The 23550-nt window shown below is 38.5% G+C and overlaps 1 protein-coding gene across 7 annotated transcripts in view; it reads left to right on the top strand.

Annotated features, from left to right (window-relative positions):
• Positions 1-20187, top strand: part of PPP4R2 (protein phosphatase 4 regulatory subunit 2) — a 44030-nt gene extending 23843 nt beyond the window's left edge. For 4 of the 7 annotated variants that reach the window (XM_079122614.1, XM_079122619.1, XM_079122615.1 and 1 more), the window contains 7 exons: positions 2279-2449; positions 11600-11693; positions 13327-13364; positions 14412-14486; positions 14696-14839; positions 15767-16056; positions 16298-20187. In XM_079122614.1, the coding sequence (XP_078978740.1) occupies positions 2279-2449; positions 11600-11693; positions 13327-13364; positions 14412-14486; positions 14696-14839; positions 15767-16056; positions 16298-16617 (1132 nt within the window). In that variant the 3' untranslated portion in view covers positions 16618-20187. Of the gene's footprint in view, positions 1-2278; positions 3164-11599; positions 13365-14411; positions 14487-14695; positions 14840-15766; positions 16057-16297 lie in introns of those variants that run through there. The other 3 variants (XM_079122617.1, XM_079122618.1, XR_013760962.1) reach the window with 3 other exon arrangements.
• Positions 20188-23550: the final 3363 nt, after the last annotated feature.

Genomic DNA, 23550 nt, shown 5'->3' with positions numbered 1-23550 from the left:
GAGGCAGGAGGATCTCAAGTTTGAGGCGAGCCTCAGCAACTTAGTGAGGTCCTGTCTCAAAATAAAAAGGGCTGGATATGACTCAGTGTTTAAGCACCCTTGGGTCCAATTCCCATCTCCCCACCAAAAAAAAAAAATCTGCAAAGAAAGAATTTTTAACTTAAATGTAAAGTGTAAGGCTTATTTCAGTTTTACATTCCCCAGTATGTTTTGGTATGAGCATTTGGCAGTGTGTGTGTGTGTGTGTGTGTGTGTGTGTATGTATGGTGGTGCTGGGGATGGAACCCAAGGCCTTATGTGTGTTAGGCAAGTAAGCTACAGCCTCCAGCCCCATCTTTTAAATTTTATTTTGAAACAGGATCACGCTAAGTTGCCCTTGAACTTGGAATGCATCCTGCCTCAGGTTCCTGAGTAGCTGGAATTGTAGGCCTGCACCACTATATTTGACCAAACTAGAGAAAGGAAGAAAAATTATGCAGATAACTTTTAATGATCTTCACCAGGCTGTTTTATAATCATGGTAACATTTACATACCATACAGTTTGTTCACTTAATAGAGTGAGATTGCTGGATCATATGTCAACTCTTCCATTAATCTTTTGAGGAACTGCCCAGGTATGTTCCAAAACAGTGCCACATTCCCACCACAGTGTATGAGATTTCCATTTCTCCACATCCTCACTACACCATAGCGTTCATCCCTTGTTGGAGCCACTCTAAGGGGTGAAACTGGTGTCTCACTGTAGTGTTCTGATTTGCATTGCATCCTCATGGAGAGAAGTGCCGAACATTTTTTCATGTGCCTGTTGGTCCATATATAACTTCTTTGGGAAAATGCCTGATCACATTTTTACCTATTTTTCAAGACTTTTTTATTGTAATAAAATATACATACCATGAATTTTGTTGTTGTGACTAAAGTGTGTGGTGCTGCCATCCACACCAGACGTCTCCAGGATGTTCTCATCTGCCCAGACTGGCCCGTCACTCGTGCTTTGGGTGCCACTTCTGCGTCAACACTGATTGCTTCCATGAGGTCTTGGGAACATACCAGGAACTTTCCAAGTGCATGGTGGAGAATGAAAATTCCCCAGACTTTTTAGTTTTTGGCTTAGAAGTTTAAGTTTTATTTTTCACAACGAATATTGTCCGTTTCCCTTGAAATGGCCAGCTCACTTCAGTGCTTTTTGAGAGAACTCTTACCACATGTCCTGATTTTTCAAGTGAAACACTTTTTCTTAAAATTAACACTATAAATTTGATGTAAAGCATGTAATGACTACTGCCATTAGTTCCGTCTTGTTCTGCTGTCTTGGTCAGTGCTAAATCTCCATCACTTTTACCTGGCACCCTGTCTTCACACCATCAGGCAGATGTCAACATAGTGAAAAGGCAACTTTTGCTTAATAACTGTAGCTTTGATCTCTTGGACCGCATTTTGAAAACTTGTCCTAGTGTTTGCAGGGGCACTATATGCGACAAGAGTGCCATAGGTTAGCAGCATTGCGGTTATTAGTAAGTGTAAGAGATGGATCTGCTGATGGGGTGCTGTCTGCTTGGGGACACAGGGACACTTCTGACTTGCATCTCCTGGGATTCAGCTATTCATGCAGGAGTCACCACGAAACTCCCTCTTTCATTAGTGGTGAAGTTTGAGGGGGGGGGGGAAGAATACAAAAGTGCTTATGTTAATTCAGTGTGGTAACAGTAAAAAAATAATAGGTAATTTTTTTTACTGTGTCACACTGACTGGATGTCAATGATATAAACATGTCATGACAAAAGAGCCTGAAAATATTCACTGCAAAGAAATGAAAAAATTAAAGCTTGTTTTGTTATTTAACACCTAGAAGACTAGAAACTTCACTAGTCCATGTATGCATTATTGTCTGGCTGCTGAAGAGATCATGATGTGGATTGTTTTATGACCTGTCTTCAGTGGAACAGTTGCACCGCCCTGCTTGGTTTTGTTTTGAGAGAGTTGAAACCAGTTTGTTTAAATACTAGAAGGACTTCACTCCCCCATTGGCTTTCAGCCATCATTTTAAAGGTCTTAAGGGATTTTGGTTTTGTTTGGGTCAGAGGAGTTGGGGGCTTTATAGAATTGGAGCTTGTGAGCATGTTGATCATGCTGATGCTTTTGAGCAGATATTCTCGGTAATATTCACATTTTAATTTAATTAGTTTAGTGTTAGTATGTTCTGGGTTTGTGCTTTGTATTCCAAGAATTTTGAAGTTACATGGTATTATATATTTTGTTTCCTATTTTGCTTATAGGATTCAATGGTCTCAATTTAAAGGCTATTTTATTTTCAAACTGGAGAAAGTGATGGATGATTTCAGAACTTCAGCTCCTGAACCAAGAGGTCCTCCCAATCCTAATGTGGAATATATTCCCTTTGATGAAATGAAGGAAAGAATTCTGAAAATTGTCACTGGATTTAATGGGTATGCACTTAATACTACTTTTAAAGGTTTTGTTTTTAGCAGAACATAGATTTTTTTTTTCTAGTTTTGATAAGTCATCATTTGATAATTGATTATAAGAATGAATTCTGTGTCTCTAGCAACTGGTAGTAGTTAGCGATTTTTAGCTTACAAATATTGAAAATGTTTAGCCTTAAATCTTTTTTAACCGATTTTTTATGAATATCAGTTAAATAGGTATAGCAATGGAAACATTAATTTATCAGGGAATGTTTTCATGTTTTTTCTTTACTGTGGTGTATTTGGGTTTAAAAGTCTATATATAGTACAGGACTTTGGTATCATTAAGAGAAGCCACATATCTTTTAAAATGAAAAATATCAATTTATAAAAGTATTCTACTTAACAATTTTTTTTTAGTAATTTTTGAGTCCCTTTCTCCCTAACAGCAAGTAACTACTTTTAGTCTTTTGTAAAACATTAAAAACACTAAAAAGGCACACTGCAATAAAATAAAGGTGGTCTTTTTAAAAATAATGCTGTGTCTCATATTGTGATTTTAAATTCTTTCCTTTTAGAACTTCATATTTTCAGATTTTCCTTTATTGAAAAGGAGGAAGTGTCTTGTGAATTTGAATGGTGCTGTATTTTGTCTAATGTGAACAGTGTGGAGTGTGGAATGCTAATATTAAATGTAATGAATTGTATTTATGCTAACAAGTAAATCATTTGGAGGTAGGTTTTATTTGAAGGGTTTTGATTGTATTTTTAGGTAAAAATGGCTTGATTTACATGAAATTTTTGAAGTAAGAAAGTATAATTTTTGTTAAATGTCATGTAACTTCTTTTTAAAGCTCAGGAATTTTGCTTTAAATGTCTGATGCTTATGCATTGGCTTTGGGGCTAGTAGGTGTCATACATAGCTTTGTCTTTGAGGTTCATCATCTAGCTTTGCCTTAGTGCTTGACTGAGCACCCTATTGTCCTGTTGAAATTATGTAACTATGTCTATGTTTCCTTACCAGTTGGAGTTAAAACTTTCTTAAAAATACATACCCAGAAGAAGCCATATCCTGTGTATTAGACATGTTGCATTAGGTTTATTATTGAACTGTGAATGTGTTCAAAATAAGAATATTTTTAGGTATTTGTAAATAAAATACAAAGTACTTAGATCTTGTAGTGACTTTTCTTTGAATAAATTGTGGCTACCACTAAATAAGAGTTAAGGTGAAGCAAGTCACATTACACCACAGCTTCATGAATACCAAGCTCATTTACTTGCAATTCTGAATTGGTAATAGCAAATGTCATTTTTAAGACTTTGAAATGAAGTTGGACGAGATGCAGTAGTAGGATTATTCGATAATCTAAATATTTATAGTTTCTTAGTTGTAAAGCAAAGCAATTTATCTACTTCAGAAAATGATTTGAACAGTCATTAAATGCCTAAGCATACTTAAACATAATTGCTTTTAAAACTTTTTTCATCTTTTGAGTATTTTGAACCTAAATTTTTTAAATTCTATTTTTCAGAATAGAGTTTATGACTCATTTACCCTAATCAAGTAGAAATAAGTCTTAATCAGTGACAGATTAAGAACTCACTTTATATTTTCTTTGTATTATGTTAAAACATGTCTATAATCTTTTCAATTTCATGTTTTGAATATACTTATAAATTAATTTTTAAAAAAAATACTTAGGAAATATTTGGTTCTTTTTTAACCAGTTTGAGGGTGTCCTTTGTAGTACACCTCTGCCACATTTGTAATAAGTTAACTTTCAAATTACAGAAGTGGTGTATGTTCATACTTTTTAAATAGACAATCCAGTGTTGTAGAAGTAGGTACCCAAAGAAAAGAATGTAATAAAATCATGTCACTTGCTAGTTGTAGTTTTACTATCTTCTTTATAATCAGTAAAACTTTTGTGTACTCTCTTGAAGGGACTGCATTGTTGTCTCTTATATAAACAGGTTATAATTTATACATCCCTGTGCCTTTTGGTGGTGGGCACTTATTTTTTTGGCTGTAATGAGCAGTGCCTACGGTGAACATTCTTATGTTGTTGTTGTTGTTGTTGTTTGGTACCAGGCATTGAGCTCAGGGGCACTCAACCTCTGAGCCACATCCCCAGCCCTATTTTGTATTTAGAAACAGGGTCTCACTGAGTTGCTCAGTGCCTTGCCCTTGCTGAGGTTGGCTTTGAACTTCAATCCTTCTGCCTCAGCCTCCCAAGCGACTGGGAATTGCAGGTGTGTGCCACCACGCCTGGCTGAGCATTCTTATAAATGTCTTTTGTTGATGAATGTCTTATACTGAATATATGTATGATTGTTGGTATTCGTGATTCATATTGTAATTGCTAGGTAAGATCATATACTCAGTTAAATTTATCAGTACTCTAAAAATCTACCTCAGTGTGTTCATTTATGCTTCCATGAGTATTAAATGCCAATGTTGTAATTCTTAATTATTTTTCTGAGTATGTTTATGTGCTGGTAGCTCTTATGAATTGCTCTTTCATAATCCATTTTTTTCTTTTGCTGATTCTTATTTTTAAGTTTTTTGTTGTTGTTTTTGCCTTTAATTTGTAAAGGCACTATATTAAATTCTTCATAGTATTTGACCACAAAAAGCTTATCCATTTTCCAAAATTACTTTAATACATTTTCAGATATAATTCTTTCCTCTGTGACTGGGAGTTTTCCATTCACCTGTTTGCTGGTGTCCTGAGCTGTAGGTTCCTGGAGGATGGGGCGGAGTCTTCCAGACAAGACCTGGAAGAGTGGGTACAACAGACAGGTGTATGAAGGAAGGAAAGTTTCTGTTTGTATTTGGTTTGATAGAACATCGAAGAATTACATAGATGGATGCTTAAGTTCTTTTAATTTTGAAGTCATTGTCTTGTCCTTTTAAAATTACTTTTGAACTTTGAAGTTTTATAGAAGATAGATTATAGTTGCTCTACAGAACTGAGGTTAGTTAAAATTTTAAGTGAGAAACATCAAAAAATTAAAATAAGCAAAGTGAAAATTTTTCCTGGAATGGTCAATTAAAAGATCTTTATTGCCACTTCATGCCCTGCCCTTGGAATAATGAGGAGGAAAAAAATGCATGTATTGACTCAGACCAAGGCAACTTGTGAAAATCATCTTCCTATCCCAGACACTGCGAGTGTAACTTAGGAACTAACTGCTAGTAGCTAATGGTTCATTCCTGTAGGTTCAGAAAGGGGTTTTGAAGGGTAGAGAAAATAACTCGCAGTCCTAGTGGTTAAAGCATTTTATGTCCTTAGAGTTACTCTGAATAGAGAGTGATGAGTGTGAGTTAATCTCTTAAATTCTGTTCCTGTTGACACTGCTCTAAAATGTTTCACCTGCGTGACAAACAAAAATAGTGTTGCTGTGTGTTTATGAAAGGGTCTGGGAAAGTACCTGCCACGTGATGCCTGACATCCCTCTGGGATCTACAAGGCAGTTCTAGCAGGTTTTAAGCACTGCTTGTTGCTGAGCATTGTTGTCCATTTGACTTCAGATTTCTTTTCTAGTTATTTTAATGTTCATAATTAGCCAGTTGACTTGGCACTGAAAATTTTCCAGATTGTTTTACATGTGTGTGCACACCTGAATGTCTTGAAAGTTTCTGCACCTGAGAGGGTGCCACTTTATCCTTTATTTAAAAAGAACACATGAGATTTTCCTACTGTATGACCTATAGATCCTTTTTTGATTTTGTATTGTTTGCCTTAGAGTCAGCTCTGATTTTCTCAGAGACTGAGGGACTCAGTCTTGCATTCCTTTGCTATCTGACTCCTTCGACCCGTTTCTTTCTTGTAAAATTGTGTAAGAATTGGCATTATCTAGCATCTGTGTTATCTAGCATCTGTCCCTCCTCAATCTTTTTGCCCACCTTGCCTTGTCCCGTAATAATACAGTTTGATGTGATACTCTCTTACTTTTTTGAAGGGCCAGGACTGAACTTAAGATCTGTACATGCTGACTAATCGCTGTACCTCTCAACTATAGCCCCAGCCCATCTAATACAATTCTTAAAATTGAAAAGCAGGAACTAGCAGAAAACTAGTTAACTTTTCCTTTATTTATATTTAATCCAAATAAAATAACAATTTAGACTACTGCAGGCACTCTTTTTTTTTTTTTTTTTTTTTTTTTTGTGGTGCTGGGGATCAAACCCAAGGCCTTGTGCTTGCAAGCCAAGCACTCTACCGACTGAGCTATCTCCTCAGCCCTGCAAGCACTCTTAAAGAGATGATTCACTTGCTTAAAATCTTAGACAAGTACCGTAGATTAGTTTGGGGGCTTGGAATGATGCAGCGTATTTGCAACATTGGGATTGCTTGCCATTGTTGAAAAAGTCCCATCCTTCATTTTCTTAAATCTTTACACTTTTCGTTTCATGATGACATTTTCAATAAGTCTCAGAATTCTTCACATTTGTTTTGAGTTATGAAATACATGTATATTAATAAGTGTGTGTGTTCGTGTAAATGTTAAAGCCTTGGTACAGAAAGAGCATGTTACGTCCAGTGTAGAGAGCATCAAAGGGTTCCAAGGTGTTCTGACTTTTGTGTCTTAAGAATAAACACCACTGTGAACCTATTCACACCACTATTACACTTTTGATAAAGAAATATTTGAGTTCCACTTGAATAGTTTTAGTTCTAAAGTCAGACTAGTTAGAAAATAAAATCTGTGTTATATTTTATGTTCCTTTTATGTTTTTTTGTGAGGAAAGTTGTGCAAAAAAGTTGATTCTTATCTTACAACTGAATGAAATGTGCATTTGTTTTTCTGTGTGTCTTTGTTCCAATTGAATTCCTTGATGTATGATCAGAATATTTTGGCATATTTTTACAAATGAGTGATGAAAACATTCAAACAATTTAAGATAAATTTGGTCAAATTATATTCTCAGGTTAAAATTTGATCAGGGATGATATGTTTAAGGGTGTTTAGCTTTATTAAAATTTCTCTTTTGGGGGGGGGTCTTTGTTACACGTTTTGTTTTGTACTGCTAGGGCATCAAGCCCAAGAGCTTTGCCCTTACTAGACGAGCACTCTGCCGCAGAGTTACAGCCCAAGCCCCTAGAATTTCTCTTTTTGAAAAACAGCACTGAGTACGGTTCTCTGATATCCCACAGCTTTGTGGAGTGAGCATTTCCAAAGTTTTTAGTTTTGTGTAAGACTTGGTATTGTGTGTTTATTAAATAAATGGGGACAGCAAATCAAATGAAGATATTTAGTAAAAAAGCATGGTCCTTAGTAATGGTTAGTTGATTTTCTTGAGATTATAAAACAGTTCTCCCTTGAACTTTATTTTTCCCCAGTTGGTCTTTGGAGTATTTGTGCCTTCCTGCAGTCTTCATTAGATGTGGATGGGATCAGGGTTATGATAGGACCAAGATTCACTCTACACTTGCTCAAATATTTTAGGTATTGTTAAATGACTTACATAAATCACATCATACTTAGGCCTCATGATTCTTACATGAGAGCACGTAGAGTCCCTGTTTCCCAGACAAGAACACGAGCCCTTGGAAGCAAATTCAGCTTGAGTGAGGTCCTGTTACGATTTGGATGTGAGGTCCCCCACCAAAAAGCTCATGCGTAAGACATGCAAGAAGGTTCAGAGGAGAAATGATTGATGTACTAGTCCCTGGTGGGATTAACTCACTGGTAACCACGGGGAGTAGTTCATTGGGGCATGGCTGTGGGATTTATGTATTTTGTGTCTGGAGAATGGAATCTCTTTCTCTCTCTGCTTCCTGATGGCAGTGTGAGCTGTTTCCCCTGCCATATTCTTCCACCATGATGGTCAGCCTCACCTCCAACCTGAGAAATGGAGCCGGCTTTCTATGGACTAAGACCCCTGAAACTGTGAGCCTGCAAATAAACTTGTTCTCTGCTACAGTTGTGCTGGTCAGATCCTTTATTCACAGCAGCGAAAAAACTGACTGAAACCGTCTCCTGGTCGGCTGGCCAGGTTTTTGTTTTAACACTTACTTTATACTTTGTACATGGAAAGCGAACTGCTCAACAGTTTCCCTGTAGCATTTTTGAGTAATGCCTTTTGAGAACCTGCTTCTTTTTGGATCCTTTACTTAATGGCTAAATCTTTTAAGTAAAATGTTTTATTGACTTTTGTAGGCACACACACACACACACACACACACACACACACACATACATACATATATATATATATGCATATTATATATACATATATATAAATGTGTGTGTGTGTGTGTGTATATATATATATATACACACACACACAGTTGAAATGCTCGCTCGCCAGATTCTTCAGATTCATGTATACCCAGTTTTTCACTTCATATGGGCAGATAAACCAACATATTGCAGAATAAATTAAGTCGATTTCGTTGTAAATAACCCAACGTATTTTTCCTGGAAGCCTTATTTTACTTTACACCCTCGCTAATGAACATCCTTTGCCCATCCTCCCCAATTTTAGGCTTCTGCTTCATACTTTAATTGAGAATGAGTGGCATGAATGTTTTCAGACAACGCCCACCCCAGTTTTTTTATTTTTCTGAACTCATGTGTCTGTCTTTTAGCTAGTGGTTTTTATTTGGGGGAAGCCTTAGCATCTTCATGAATTAGAATAAACATTTGTGTGCCCTCTACTGCCAACCAGAGGAAATGCACCTTTCCCATGGCCATAGCAAATGTGTTTGTATTGCTTCTCTGGTGTGTTCTTACATCTCTTTGAATGGCCTGCCTTGGATTAACTGTTCCCAGGTTTGTGCTTGCTCTCCTGGCATGGAGGCTATTCCATAGCAATGTGTACGAACTTTATTGGCAGTTATCCTTGTCACTCTGATTACTTACATGTTTGTTCTGCCATAGCATGTTTATAGGATAGATTAGAAAGCACAAACTGTATGTGTAGAGACTTTTTAGTGCACTATTATTTTAATGTTCCAAAGGGTGGAATAGTTACAGGAAATGGCTTGTTTGTGCCCATCCTGTCCATGTGAGGAGGGTGACACTTGGTGTGTCAGCGCCATCTGTTGGAAACTTGGCGAAGAAGTGCATGCCCACTTCACCAGGCTGCTGTTGCCAGCACGGCATCCAAACACGACTTCCCTGAAAGCGGTGTTGATAATCACCTGTACATCCAGTAGTGTGACTTATCCAGCTTTACATGCATTCCTTGAGAAAATTTACCCAAATGGTAGTTTTGTTTGTTTGTTTGTTTGTTTTTGTTTTTTTGTGTGTGTGGGGGTAGGGAGCTGGGGATTGAACCCAGGGCCTTGTGCATGGGAGGCAAGCACTCTACCAACTGAGGTATATCCCCAGCCCCCAAACAGTAAATTTTTTTTAAACAGGAGGTTTAAAAGGATTCAAATGTTACAGCTAAATTTTATTTACAAGAAAATACTTCAGGAAAGAATAGGATTATGGTATGGGAAAGAATTTTAGTTGGCTAACATTAAATTATCTATCAGTTAAGTACTGTTTGAATACCTGAATGTTTGGGGCTGTTATTCATATTTCAGTTAATATATAAACCCTCTTCATTATTGTGTTACCTTAAAGAATGAGAGTGGTGTTACATGTAGGTGTGGTGTTACATGTATGTAAGGTTTTAAGAAGGATGATAGGGAAGAGGGGCTAGCGAACTGGTGACACCTCCAATATTTGGGAATTCTGATACGGCCTTTCGTGTATGTGCGTGTATACAGATAAATTGTGTATTGAGCATACTGATGTACACAGCGAGGTCCTGTCCTTAAACAAATGTTCAGTCAGATACAAGAAGGAACAGACACTTGAGAAACTGATGTTTGAAAGATTCTTTATCTTGACAGTGTACTTGACTCTGAGTAGATCTGCAAAAGAGTTCAGAATGTTGTCAGAAACTCAGGAATTTTCTGTACCAGTCTCAATGAACTTTAAAGTTCTCTATTTCTAGTTGCTTCTGGATATTTGTGGTATCAGGAAAATAGTTCATCTTTTACTTTGTACCCTTTCCTTTGGTGCAGAACAAAGTTTTCTCACTTTCAGGTTTGAATGCTAATTGAGTAAAAAGACTGTTCTTGGTCTTAATCAAACCAGATAACAAAAACATTTGTTTTCATGTAATAACATTTAATTTTCAAAATTTATTATACATCAAATATGTAAAAAAACAAAAGAATAATGATGCTAAGACTATGAGAACCAAGTGTAGTTTATCCAGTTAGAAAATAAAGTGTTTTTTTTTTTTCCCCCTGAAGTATATGTGGGGCAGTGAAAAAGACACAGGATTGGAAATGAGGGCCGCTGGATTGGAGCCCTACAGTTACTACTCACAAACTCTTCACCTCGCAGGGAAATCCTGGGCCAAGCTGCCCATGGGAAATAAATGGCGTTGTGAGTGTCCATTATGCACTGGAGGCTTTGTGATTTTCTTCCTAAGAAGAATAAATAGCTATCTATGTCCCATACTGAAGTCCAGAAATGTGCTTGTCCTTGGTAGCTACAGTCGTCATTTCTAGTCCTTACCATTTTGCCCTTCAGCTGTAATTCTAATGAATGCTAATAGTTAATATGAGCTCAGACTTAATAGTTATAAAATGATTCTTGCTCCATGTTAGGTGCGTTTTGTATTTGCTGTGATCAAGTGAAAATTGTGCTAAAAGCATTTAGTGGTTAACAGTGGGATTCTTACCAAAATACTAAGTTTGTGTATATTGTTTGATTAAACATGTAGGTTTATATAAAATTGTAACATTGAACAGAACTGTATTTAAAATACTTTTTCATTGGCATGATGTTTTATTAAGTAATAAAATCATTTATAGTTGTGTTCAAAGACCATGTGCAGAAGAATGAGAAGTTTCTGTATGTAAATAAATTGTAATTTGATTTTGTGTTCCCTCTTACCTTAAAGTTGAATTATCAAGATTAAAGTATTACATTAGAATTTTTCTGAGCAGTTTTGAAGCACTCTGCTAGTGTTAGATGTTCCTTTTATTGCTTCTTAAAGCACTGAGTAGGTGTGCTTGTTGTTTACTTGTAAATCACTTCCCTTTGTAGCTTTACATGAGCCACTCGAAGCTTTAGCTACCAAAATAAGTGATTTTCTTTGTTTTCCTGGTACCTGATGACTTCAATCTATAAAATTATATTCTTTTGCAGTATCCCTTTTACTATTCAGCGACTATGTGAATTGCTAACAGATCCAAGGAGAAACTATACAGGAACAGACAAATTTCTCAGAGGAGTAGAAAAGGTATTTATTTTAATTATGGGAATTATGTTAAACTGAGGCCTGATAGATTTCAGAGAACATTGGGTAAGATCTGTTTCAGGCACCTTTTCTTGAAATAGGTTTTCTAGTTTACCTTGAGTTTTTCCCCTATTCTCCCCCCCCCCCCCCCCCCAATCATGTTCTATATTTGAGAGATATCTATGTGAAGGAGCAGAGGAGGACCTGAAGTGATGATTTTTAGGTTTGGAGAAAGCAGCTTCTTATTGTGGGCATTCATATTGCAGATATTGACATACTAACCTGTTCTGGAAAGCTCCACAGATGATGCAGCCTTAATGCTAGAGGGTTCTACCGCTGTGGGATTGTAGCATGGTGGAGGAGAGCTTTGAAATTGAGTATTGAGTGGAGAGAGGCCAGTGGGATTGATTGTGGGTGGAGGATCTGTAATGGGGAAGGAAGCCCCCCGTAAACACAGACATGCAGGTGCTTCTGGGAATGCAGAGTGAGGGAGGAATGAGGGGGACTCTGGACCCAAGATGGGACCAACATCTTGCTCATTCTCAGTTGTTGGTGACCCCAAAACATAGGTGTTCATTTTGAGGTTCTGATTCAAAGTCAGTGTATTTTACCCCGGGGAACAGGAATCCGGAACCAGTAAAGGGGCTCCCACTAGTTCTGAGGGCCTTACTGAGCTGACGTTTTGTGGCACCTTTACATCCCCTCCCCTATGGAGTGACACTCCCAAAGGGCAGGAAGCTGCAGTGGTTCCTAAGTACTTGTTTTCAACCCAAGGACCTTTGGTAATTACATTTGGGAGATTTCTACATGAAGAGGCAAGATGTCACAGTAATCTTACCAGGGGCCCTGCCTTCATATCAAACTGGGATACTTCATAATTATGTGACTTTGGGCCAGTTAGTTCACATTGTCAGTTTTCTCCTCTGTAAAATTTAGATTATAGGTCTGTGAAAGGGGTCTTAAATGCAAAGCACTTACTCTTATAAGCATATTATCCAAAAAAGAAGAGGTTCAGGTCTCTTTCCTTGGTGGGTATGATGGCTGGGTGTGGTGGCTTATACCTGTGATCCCAGCGGATTGGGAGGCTGAGGCAGGAGGATTGCAAGTTCCAGGCCAGCCTCAGCAACTTAGCGAGACCCTGACTCAAAGTAAAAAAAAAAAAAAAAAAAAATTAAAAAGGACTGGGGATGTAGCTCAGAGGTTAGGTGCCCTTGGGTTCAATCCTTTGGACCAAAAAATAAATAAATAAAAACAGCAATGAAAGAAAAGGAGCTCTGGATTGGATCTGGCTCTTCGTAGAAATTCATTACATGTAGCCTAAGTTCTTGACTCTAGTGTCTTCAGAAAAGAACATGATTCCACTCTTAGGTCTAGCACATAATGTCAGGGCCCCAGAGAACCTAGGTTATATAGAGAAAAGTAAACGTTTTAGTAGCATATTCTCTTTTGGTCTTTTTGTTATTGTTTTAATTTTTTGTTACCAGTTTTCATTTTTAACCATTTATTGTCCTTTATTAGCAAACTGGAGTGATTGGAAACAGCCCACTAGAGTGATTTTGAGAAATTACAAACAAATGACTAACCTTTATGTTGTTGTTCTTTTCTCTCATTAAATCAACACTTTTTGTTATTGCAGAACGTAATGGTTGTTAGCTGTGTTTATCCTTCTTCAGAGTAAGTATAGTTTTCTTTATTTTTAGTACATTATTTAGTTATTATTGTTATAGGTGGCACTTTTTCATAAAATTAAGCACAGTGACATTTATTTATTTTAACTTATAACCCAGTCCCCAAAGTATGCTGTGACCAATAATATTACATATGTGTTTTACCAGTAAGGAGACTTGAGTTAAAGAGATGGGCAGTTTTCCGTGATTCTCAAGTTGCCGATCTTATGTCGCATCATGGCACCCAGAGCTTCTCAGTACCTTGGTGTTGGGCGTGACTCCTAGGTTTGCAGCAGCTGCTGCGTGGCTTTCCTCTTCTGGTGAAGAAGAGTTTCTAGTGTCACCATTTGCACAGTGAAGCAAAGACTTGGTTTAGGGTACCTTTCCTCAACCTTGGCATTACTGAGATTTGGACCGTATAATTTTTTGTTATGAATGGGTATCCTGGGAATTGTAGGTTTAAGTGTCCCTGGTCTTTGTGCACTGAGGCCAGTAGTGTTCAACACCTGGGGTGGTGGAGGGTGGTCCTCCACTGAGATCCGTTGGTTCAACTCAAGCTGTTTCTGCTTTTTTGTGTGACAGCTGTGAATTTGGTTTTTCGAGCTCTCAAGAGTGCAGCTGTGGGGACCTGGGGCTGTGGCTCAGTGGTTTAGCACTTGCCTAGCATGCGTGAGGCGCTGGGTTCAGTCCTCAGCTCCACATATAAATAAATAAAGGTCTGCCGTCAACTAATAAAAATTTGGGGGGAAAAAAAAAAAAAAAAGTATAGCTGTGTTCCTAAATCTAAGAAAATTCCTAAGGTAATTTTTCCTGGCAGAGAGACTTAAAAAAAAAAAAAAAAAAAAATACACAGTAATCTGGACTACAAGCGCGAAAGTCAAGTCTCTTTCACTGGTAGCAGGCTCCCTGCACCCATCAGTGTGTGTTGGTGTCGATTCCCATAGAAGTCGTCTGGATTTATGGAAGTGAGAACTTACACGACCTTTCAGACCCACAGTTCTTATAAAAATTAAAGAATTGAACCATCCGTAATAGTGTTTTCTTTTTCTTGTAGAAAAAACAATTCCAATAGTTTAAATCGAATGAATGGTGTTATGTTCCCTGGAAATTCACCAAGCTACACTGATAGGTGAGACTCGATTTTTATGTCCAGAGAGCGTACATTTTCCTGATCTTCAATAGCGGGCGGGCTCAGTAAACTTTTCAGTTAAACATTTTACAGAGGATATAGGATATGCTACATGGATTTTTTAAAGCAAATACTTACGTGATGTGTCCATGTACTTTGGAGGGATGGCTTTTTACAAAAGTAGGAAATGATGTCAATTTATCTTACAGGTCTAATATAAATGGGCCTGGAACACCCAGGCCTCTGAATCGACCAAAGGTGTCTTTATCAGCCCCCTTGACAACCAACGGTTTGCCTGAGAGCACTGACAGCAAAGAGTCAAACTCGCCACATAATGAAGAGAAAAACCACAGGTTTGTGTGTGTTCCATGTTAAAAACAGAAGGGTGTTTTATAAGACATTAACATTTGTTGATGGTTTTTAGGACCCATTTACCGTCAGTGTACAGTCGGCGTTCCCTACGTGTGGGTTCCACATTTGTGGATCTAGCCAACTGAAGATCAAGAATATTTGGGAAAATAAACAGTATGTCTGTACAAGCATGTGTAGACTCTCTCCCCTTCTTGTTCCTAGATAGTAGAGCAGAACAAGTGTTCACATAGATTTGCATTGTGTCAGTGTTGCGAGTGACCTAGAGCTGTTGAGAGCTCGTGGGAGGACTGTGTGGGGCTGTGCAGACAGTATGTGCCATATTGGGTCAGGGCCCCGTGGCCAGCCCCTTGTGGACACTGAGGGCAGAACAGGGTTGTAGTTGGTGGTAGAATCTGTGACTCTCTTTAACACAGAGTAAGGTAGACAAAGAGAGGACTTATGAAAACTGCTGATTTAGAGAGATTATCATACATAGGGTCTGTCCTACTTTCTTAAGTCGTGATACAGTTTGTGTCTTATTTTCAAAAGTTACTTGAGAAAAGAAGTTGCAACTGAGGAATTTCTTAGTGTAGGTTTTAAAAGGCAGTCTTTTATTTTACTTCAAACTTTGTCACATTAAGGGAAAGAAGACTAAGCGAGAGGACATGAGTGTTCATCTGGGGGACCTCTAGTTTCAGTGAGAGAGGCTATTTAGCTTACTGGGAAATGCCACAGAGAAGTGCCATTAACTTGCTGACTCGGCCCTAATGAGAAACATTCATGGAACAGTGTAGGTTGCCTTGCACTTATTCTCTAGTGTTTTCCTTCAAACAGATTTGACAGTATAACTTTGGCACTAAGATACAGTTTAAAAGACTATAGAAAATGAGGAAAGTAGTATTAATGACACTTTATAAAAACATTTACAGTGACTCCCCAGCATCTGAATCAGAGGTTTCTTCAGTGAGTCCTGTAAAAACCAAACATTCAGAGGAAGATGCTGTGGAGGCTGAAGGGCACGAGGCAAAAAGACTCAGGTTTGACAAAGAAGGCGAGGTCAGAGAGACGGCCAGTCAGACCACGTCCAGTGAAACCGCATCAGTCATGGGGGAGGAAGCGGAAGCACCATCGTCATCTCAGGACAAAGACAAGGGAAATAGTTGTGCCCAGCAGCACTGCACAGAAGAGGAGGAGGAAGAGGATGAGGAGGAAGAAGAAGGTATTTAGAGACCATCTGTGGAAGGGTGGAGTACGGAGATCCTCACATTCTTGTACTTCCTTGCTTTTCCGTGAAGGAATTTAGCATAATGGAACTCCTTGTGATGCTGATGTTGGGCTTTTGTCCCGCCTGTGTAGTTGCTGCTGAGTTTCAGGGGATATGATTTGAACTGTAGAATATCAGAATTCATGAAACATCTTGAAAATAAAATTTAACTACAACTACATTTGCTTATTTTTAGAATCTTTTATGACATCAAGAGAAATGATCCCAGAAAGAAAAAATCAAGAAAAAGAATCTGATGATGCCTTAACTGTGAATGAAGAGACTTCTGAGGAAAGTAATCAGATGGAGGAGTCCGATCTGTCTCGAGCTGAGAAAGAGCTACATTCTGAAGGCAGCGAAAACGTGGACCCTGTCAGTAGTGGTTCTGACTGCCAGCAGACGGCAGAGTCGGTGGGGTCCCCTTCCAGTAAGACTGCAGAGATTCTCTCGGAATCATCCATGGAAAATGACGACGACGCCACGGAAGGCCCAGATGAACCAATGGAGCAAGACTGACTTCTTCAAAGCATTTAGACGCAGTATTTTACATGCAGTTCTGGCTTTACACTGTATAAAACTTGTGTGTAATAAAGTGGACCTTTAGTTTTACAAGAGAAAGAGAAGCAGGTTGTTAAAGTGAAGTACTTTAAGAAGTGCTTTAAGTGTGAATCCTGAAAGTTCTACGTGTAAGAACTGTGAATAGCAGCTCCTCTGGGTTCTGCTTATTGCTTTTTTTTTTTTGGGGGGCATCTGGTCAAATCAGTGGTTTATGTATAGATTTTTTGTTTTTTTTAAATTTAGAATTAAAGTTTTAAACTGGAACATAATAATTATAATTTTGAGAACCTTTCAAGATTATCACCTTTAGTTTATACATCTGCAAGAAAGCTTTACGTCTTGTCTCTTTCTGACAGCTGTAGTGGTTTTCACATTTTGGTCGTAGTGTCAACATTTTCACATGTGAATAATAGGGTTTCATGCTGGTTTCCAGGTTTTATCGGTTGACTATGTACAATGGAACTTTAAGTCATATATACATACATATATATAAATATATATATATATTATTCTAAGGGGGGAAATGTTATATTTTTCTGTTTCTATAAGAGATGAATACAGTGGATAATTTTCTATTGGTGATGATTGAGTTCACCTCTTTCACGAGACATTTTCTTTTTCTTCCGAGTAATTCACATAAAATCTGGCCCTGTGAAACCCTGGAAATCTTAAGTCTGTTGTAATACCAGGTTAAACACATTCCAAGACATCTGTTCAAACTAAAATTCTTTTGTATACTTCAGAGGTGCCTGATAAAAAGACTTCATTATTTATGAGAAAATGTGCTTTATCTTGGAAATTGTGTTCACACATCAGCTTACTGTTTTCTTGAGCGAATGCTTATGAAGCTGACATGAGACCATCTCAGAAGAACCAGGCAGGTTCCTTAACCTCTTGCTTGCTTTTCTGACATTGTGAATATTGCACATTTCTTTCTAAGTTATTCTAGAGTATGCAATTGTCAATGGTATAAAACACCACTGTACTGGAAGAATTAATATATTACTTTAGTAATGTACCTGAGCTAAAATGACTGAAGCTTTAGGGGGTGCATAGAAACCACCATAATTTGTATGACATTTTGAAGTGAATTAAATATTTTTGAACATGCTTCTTCGACAGCCAGTGTTATATTTTTCAGATCAACACAAAGCACAATGATTACTCTCAACTCAATATTTTCAAATTCACATATTTAAAGTCATGCAAGCTGCAACTTCCCTGTCAAAATTACTGGCTGCCAAATTTATACCTGTTTCTTCAGCTGTACCTTTTGATATTTAGAATTTTTAAATTTCTGTAAAGTAGATTTTGTAGAGTGTAATGTGTTCACTGCCTTTGTGAAGCGGTATATAATTGTATAATTTCTGTGTGTAAACCGAATGCTTGGGCTTTCAATACAGTATTCATATGAAGCAATAAATATTCATGTTATGAAATACTCGAGTACATTTTTATCAAAATACAAAAGAATCCCTTTTTTTAGTTTCAGATACCTGAAGTACACAGATGAACTTATAAAAACATGCAGTTTCTGACACTGTATCATATGCTTTGGGTGATTTGGAGGGAAACCACAAGTTTTGCATTTTGACTACTTAAATTGCTATGACTAAAAAAAATACCCAAATGATTTGACGCCGTGTATGTTTTAAAGGGTATATACTACTGACTGACTTGACAGGTTCACAAGCAGCTCGATGATATATTTATGAATATGTCTAATACTTTAAAAATAAAGACCGAATATTGATTTACTGTAACAAGAGGGGGGGAATCAAACATTGTAAATTTAAAAAATTTTTTGCGACGATGTTAAAATGAAGCAATTTAAATGTGACTTTCATTTGTAGTGACCTGTTTATTTTGTTGAGGGATATTTTGCCAATGAGAACAGATTTTAAACATTTTAAGTTTAGAAATTTAGGAATTTTCTTTAGAATATTTATGAAATTATTGTCAATAAACCTATTCTTTAATCTCCTGTGACCTTTTGATATGTTTTGTTTTAATTGTAGTGCCATGGACCACTTGTAAACAAATCTACTTAGTTTTGTTGGTTATAAGTTGAAGATTCAGCATCTTGACTTTGAGGTCTGTGGTTTAATTTGTAAACTTGCAATTGCTATTTTTGCAAGGGCAAATGTATTTCTTTATTAAATAAAGTACAATAATGGTGAATGTACCAAAATGACATCACTTAACTCTATGAGAGATCTGCATTTTAATCTATAGTTTAATCGTTTTAATATTTATTAGATGTTCATATGTCGATCATAGATCAAACTTGTTGCTGTTTATACAGATAATTGTGGAATGCTGATGGAGTATCTTCTTTAGGGTAGGTGGAATACTTCTCTCGTGGGACTGGGAGTCTAGTTGAGCTGGCTTTAGATACTGGTGGCCACTGGGAAGTAAATCTCCACAAACGTGCAGACGCACATCTGATCCCTGCACCAGGGAACCCCAGGCCCCACAGCAGCTTGCCGACTGGTGCGTTGTTTAAAAGGCCGATTTTCAGCCCATTTCCTTAACACATGGAGCAAAGTGCTATCCAAAGGTTGAAATGGAAAAGCAAGGCTTGAGTGACTAAAGGTATTTTATTTTTTGACCTTGAACAGATTGTTTACCTGTTGCTCTAGTCTCTGAACCCAACGTAAAAATTTGGAGATGCTAATGAGGAAAGAGAATATAAATATAGTATGTTCTTATTACTCTTCCCTTTTAAAAAGTGAAAACAAAACTTGTACATTTTTGAAAAATATGTTTTTAGTTCCAGAAATATAGCAGAACAGAAATAATTAGTGAAAATGTTATATTTTAAATGTTGATTATTAGATGGATTTAATCCACTTAGTATATATTCCACATCTACGCCTTTCAGGAGTGTAGCCTGGTCGATGGAGTTGCCCGTCAGGGAGTATGAAGCACTTGACGTGGAAAGGTCCCCCAAAGTCGGGCTGGACAGCATGGCCTGTTAAACATTGAGGTTCAGAGTATTTTATTTTGCTGGTGTAGATAGGCATGCATTTATGCATTTGTAAAATCAGCAACTTTTCAAATAATGTAAATGTAATATACTAGTTCACTTATAAAGGTACTTGGGCAGAATCTAAAGCTGCTGCAATGTTTGATTTGTGAAAAAAAATGTAACATGGTAAGGATGAAAATGTAACTCGCAGAACCAAAGGAAATAAACGGGGTGGTGCTTCGGATTGTCTTCTGAGTGGGAGTTTTTTAAATGCATTGATTTTGATAAAACGGAGGTCAGTTCTCTCCAGAGATTTGTGCCACTCATAAAATGGATGAATGCAAAAACACCTTGTAATTTCATACAGAATTATTAAAATTAGGTTTACTGGGTTATTGGCCTCATAAGGATGCTAGTATGTATTGGTTAGACTACATCTTTCACATTTAAGAAATTATCAGTACACTTCAGAATTTTATTTCAACTTGGAGCCTAGATAACTTTGCCAAATAAATGTATTATTTTCATAATGCAATAAAATATAAATTAGAAGAATACCTTCCTGTGTGGAATGACTTTATTTACTGGTTCACCCGCCCCAACCCACCTAAGATAGCTGAGGATCAACAGCATTTTCTGATCTCAAGAGAAGCTTAATGTGTAGCTATCACAGTCCTGCTTCTTAAGTGATCACAGCATGTTCAGTCGGGAGATGCAGCTGAGTTGACTGGAAAGTTGTGGGGTTTTCCCTGACGTTTTAAGCCTGGTCAGCTGGTCAAATTGATCCGTGTAAGAATTTCTGCTGGCTGATTGGGCACAAGTACGGGCTCTGGACTCCGCCCACTTTGAGTCAGTGTAGTCACATGGAGAGGTGGACTGGGTTTGACTTCCAGTTGGGTTCTTTATGCTTGTTACTGCGTGGCAGGCAGCTGGTATTTTTTTACTTTCACCTTCCTGTGCCATCTCTGTAACATCCCCCCCGCTGAATTTTATTTGCTGAAGTTGTGAGTTAGAGGGTAGTGGTAGGAAGACTGGTTTTTCCGCTGACCAATAATCAGGTTTCTGGCTACTCTCCTGTCTCGTGAAGGTAATACTGTTCCTTGTAGCAGTTTTAGAGCTACAGATTTTAGTTTAGAGTGTGTGACCCTTGGGTCTATTTGTAACCTTCCCAAAGATTGCAATTTTTTTTTTTTTTAACTTAAAAACTTGCAAAAAATGGTGGTAGTCCCATTTCTGAGTCTGCAGACTCTGTGGATAAGCTCATTTTGCAACATCTCACAGCTCGTCGTGGTGCTTGGCCAGTGGGGAAGTTGAGAGCAAGCAGGCTGGGAGGACCCTGGCTGATTCCTAAAGTTTAACCAGTCCCGTGTCTCTCTTGAGGGTGCTGAGTTCAGCCCCAGATCTTTTTGATGCATGGGTTGTGGAGTTGCAAGTGGCACACGCTCCCGATGTTGCTTAGAGCCAGTGTAGTACCAAGAGTCAGCACCCTAGCAAAGATGGCCATGAATATCAAGACCAGCTACCCCTGACCTATAAAAAGCATAGCACATCTCCACCTGTGGGTGACGGGGATAGGTGCTTTTGCAAGTGGGAGGTGGTGTCATTAGGCCACCCTTAGAGGTTGTCATGAGACTTGGTCTTGGTTCCATAATATTTGCAGCAAGAAATTGTAGATCACAGTAGAGCACTTGAGTAGCTAGCATGTGTGAGGTACTGGGTTTGGTCCTCAGCACCACATTAAAAAATAAATGAAGGTATTGTGTCCATCTACAACTAAAGAAATTTTTAAAAATTGTGGACCAGGCATGGTGGCACAGTACTGTAACCCCAGACACTTGGGAGGCTGAGGCAGGAGGATCCCAGGTTCAAAGCCAGCTTTAGCAACTTACCAAGTCTCAAAAAGGGTTTGGGGTGTGGCTCAGTGGTTTAGTACCCCCCGGTTCAATCCCTTCTACCAAAAATAGAAGAAAGTTGCCAAGGATGGTGGTCTGAGGTTTGTAATGCTGCCTATATCTGCCAAGAACTTCAGGAGTATATGTGGCTAGGATTGTCTTCATTTTGGATACTACTGTTGGTTGCATTGCATGCAGTTCTACAGTTGGGAAGGGCGAGTTTATTTAATGGTGACTAACAGTTTCCCTGTGCATTAGGCAATCCTGCCTTCAGTCTGAGTTGGTGTCTAAAGTTAACTTGGTTGGAATTCAGGGTACAATTGCTCATAAATGATTAACAATGTGGCTGACTCCCAGGTCATTATAAATGAAGTTGTTCAGTCCTTAATGTGAGTGTATGACAGCAATTAAGAAGCAATAGTAACATTTCTGTTGGAAAAATGAGTTAGTTTCCACTCCGAGTTGTGCAAAACCCACCTCTTCCTGTTGCGACAGTGCAGGCAAGGACTCTGGTTGTACCTGTCGGGTCCAGCAGCTCATCAGGTATGCCACGCTAGAACCAGGGATTTGACACAAACCACCCAGCACATCTCAGTATTTGTTGATTTAGAATGCAGTTGAATCCTCTATGCCTTTTGGTCATGATATTTGATATTTCAATATTGAACATTTGAGTATATTCCAGATACAGGAGATAGAGATCAGTCCCCAGTGTTTTTCATGCTTTCTAAAGACATGGTTAAGGCACAGAAAGAAGTCCAGGTGTCTTTTCAGCTTGAATTCCATTATGTTATTAAATTTCACTTTTTCCAACAGAGGAGGGATACAGAGAGCATTGGTATGGTGTCAGGTGGAGACGTACATAGCTACTGTGTGTTTCAGGACTGATCATTGAGACTCAGGCCAGGTGTGACCTTTGAGGAATTTCATTACTGTGCACAACCGTCAGCAAGGCGAGTCGTTTGGTTTTTGCAATGCTGGGGATGAACCCAGGGCCAGCACGTGCGAGGCGAGCGCTCCACCACTGAACCCCAGCCCAGCCCAGCCCAGCAGGGCAGGGTTAACTAAAGGTGGTCCAGGTACAAGGACAGCCCCTTAGGCTTCTCGGTTGAGCTTCACATTGAGGCGGATGGCCTCACCACCCCCAGCTGAGGAATCTCGGGTAAGTCTCCTCATCCATGGATGAGGTCGTGCTATCCACCTGGTAGGGTTATTAGAAGTTCTGATTATAATCATGGGCATAGAGTTAGTTAAGGCCTCAGAGCTGATTCTTATTTTTTCAAGGGAGACAGGTGAGGAGGAGAGGAAAATGCACACTATCTCTGGGGAGGACAATAGTGTAATTGGAATCTGAGTGCAGATTTCAGTCTTGGTCAAGACCAGGATAATAATAGCGCTAATTGTACACTTACTATATGCTCCACATTACCTTAGTAAATGTTGCCCGTTATGTGATTTTACCTTCCCATCCACCCTCTGACATATTTAATATTTTGTGGGTAAGATGTTTGAGTTAAAGAAAAGCACTCCCCCCAGGACCCTGCAAATGAAGGTCAGAAGCCAGGGCAGGGGCTCTGCTTTGCCAGCCCCTTGGTTTTTGCCCATTAGGCACAGGCGGGTCCAAGCTTCTGGTCTTGGAGTGCTTTTCTGCTTCACCTGACCTTTCTAAATGGATCATCCATGTTTTTCCAGCTAGACGTCTTAATACATGATGTATTGTTAAATTTATTTTTCAAATTAGATAATTTGTCCAATTAAAATTAAAGAACAAAATGGTGCATATCAGCCTGTGTCCCAGACCCCCGCTTCTAAATTCCTGAGTTGGACCCCTCTTCCCTACCCCTGAGGAGGTGCTCTGACGGTAGGACACAGTACTCCAGAGCTGGGACCCCAGCTCTGCCACTCGGCACTCTTGGAAGATAAGAGGAGCGAGGTGCCTGCCCTGCGGGACTGTGGCCAAAATACCAACAAGAACAACTTTGAGGAAAAGCTTACTGCAGCTCGTGCTCCGAGTTTCCATCCACGGTG

The sequence above is a fragment of the Sciurus vulgaris genome (assembly GCF_902686455.1).
Source record: "Sciurus vulgaris genome assembly, chromosome: 19".
NCBI classification, from domain to species: domain Eukaryota; kingdom Metazoa; phylum Chordata; class Mammalia; order Rodentia; family Sciuridae; genus Sciurus; species Sciurus vulgaris.
The sequence above is the reverse complement of the archived record's forward strand: the minus strand, read 5'-3'. Positions and strand labels throughout refer to the sequence as shown.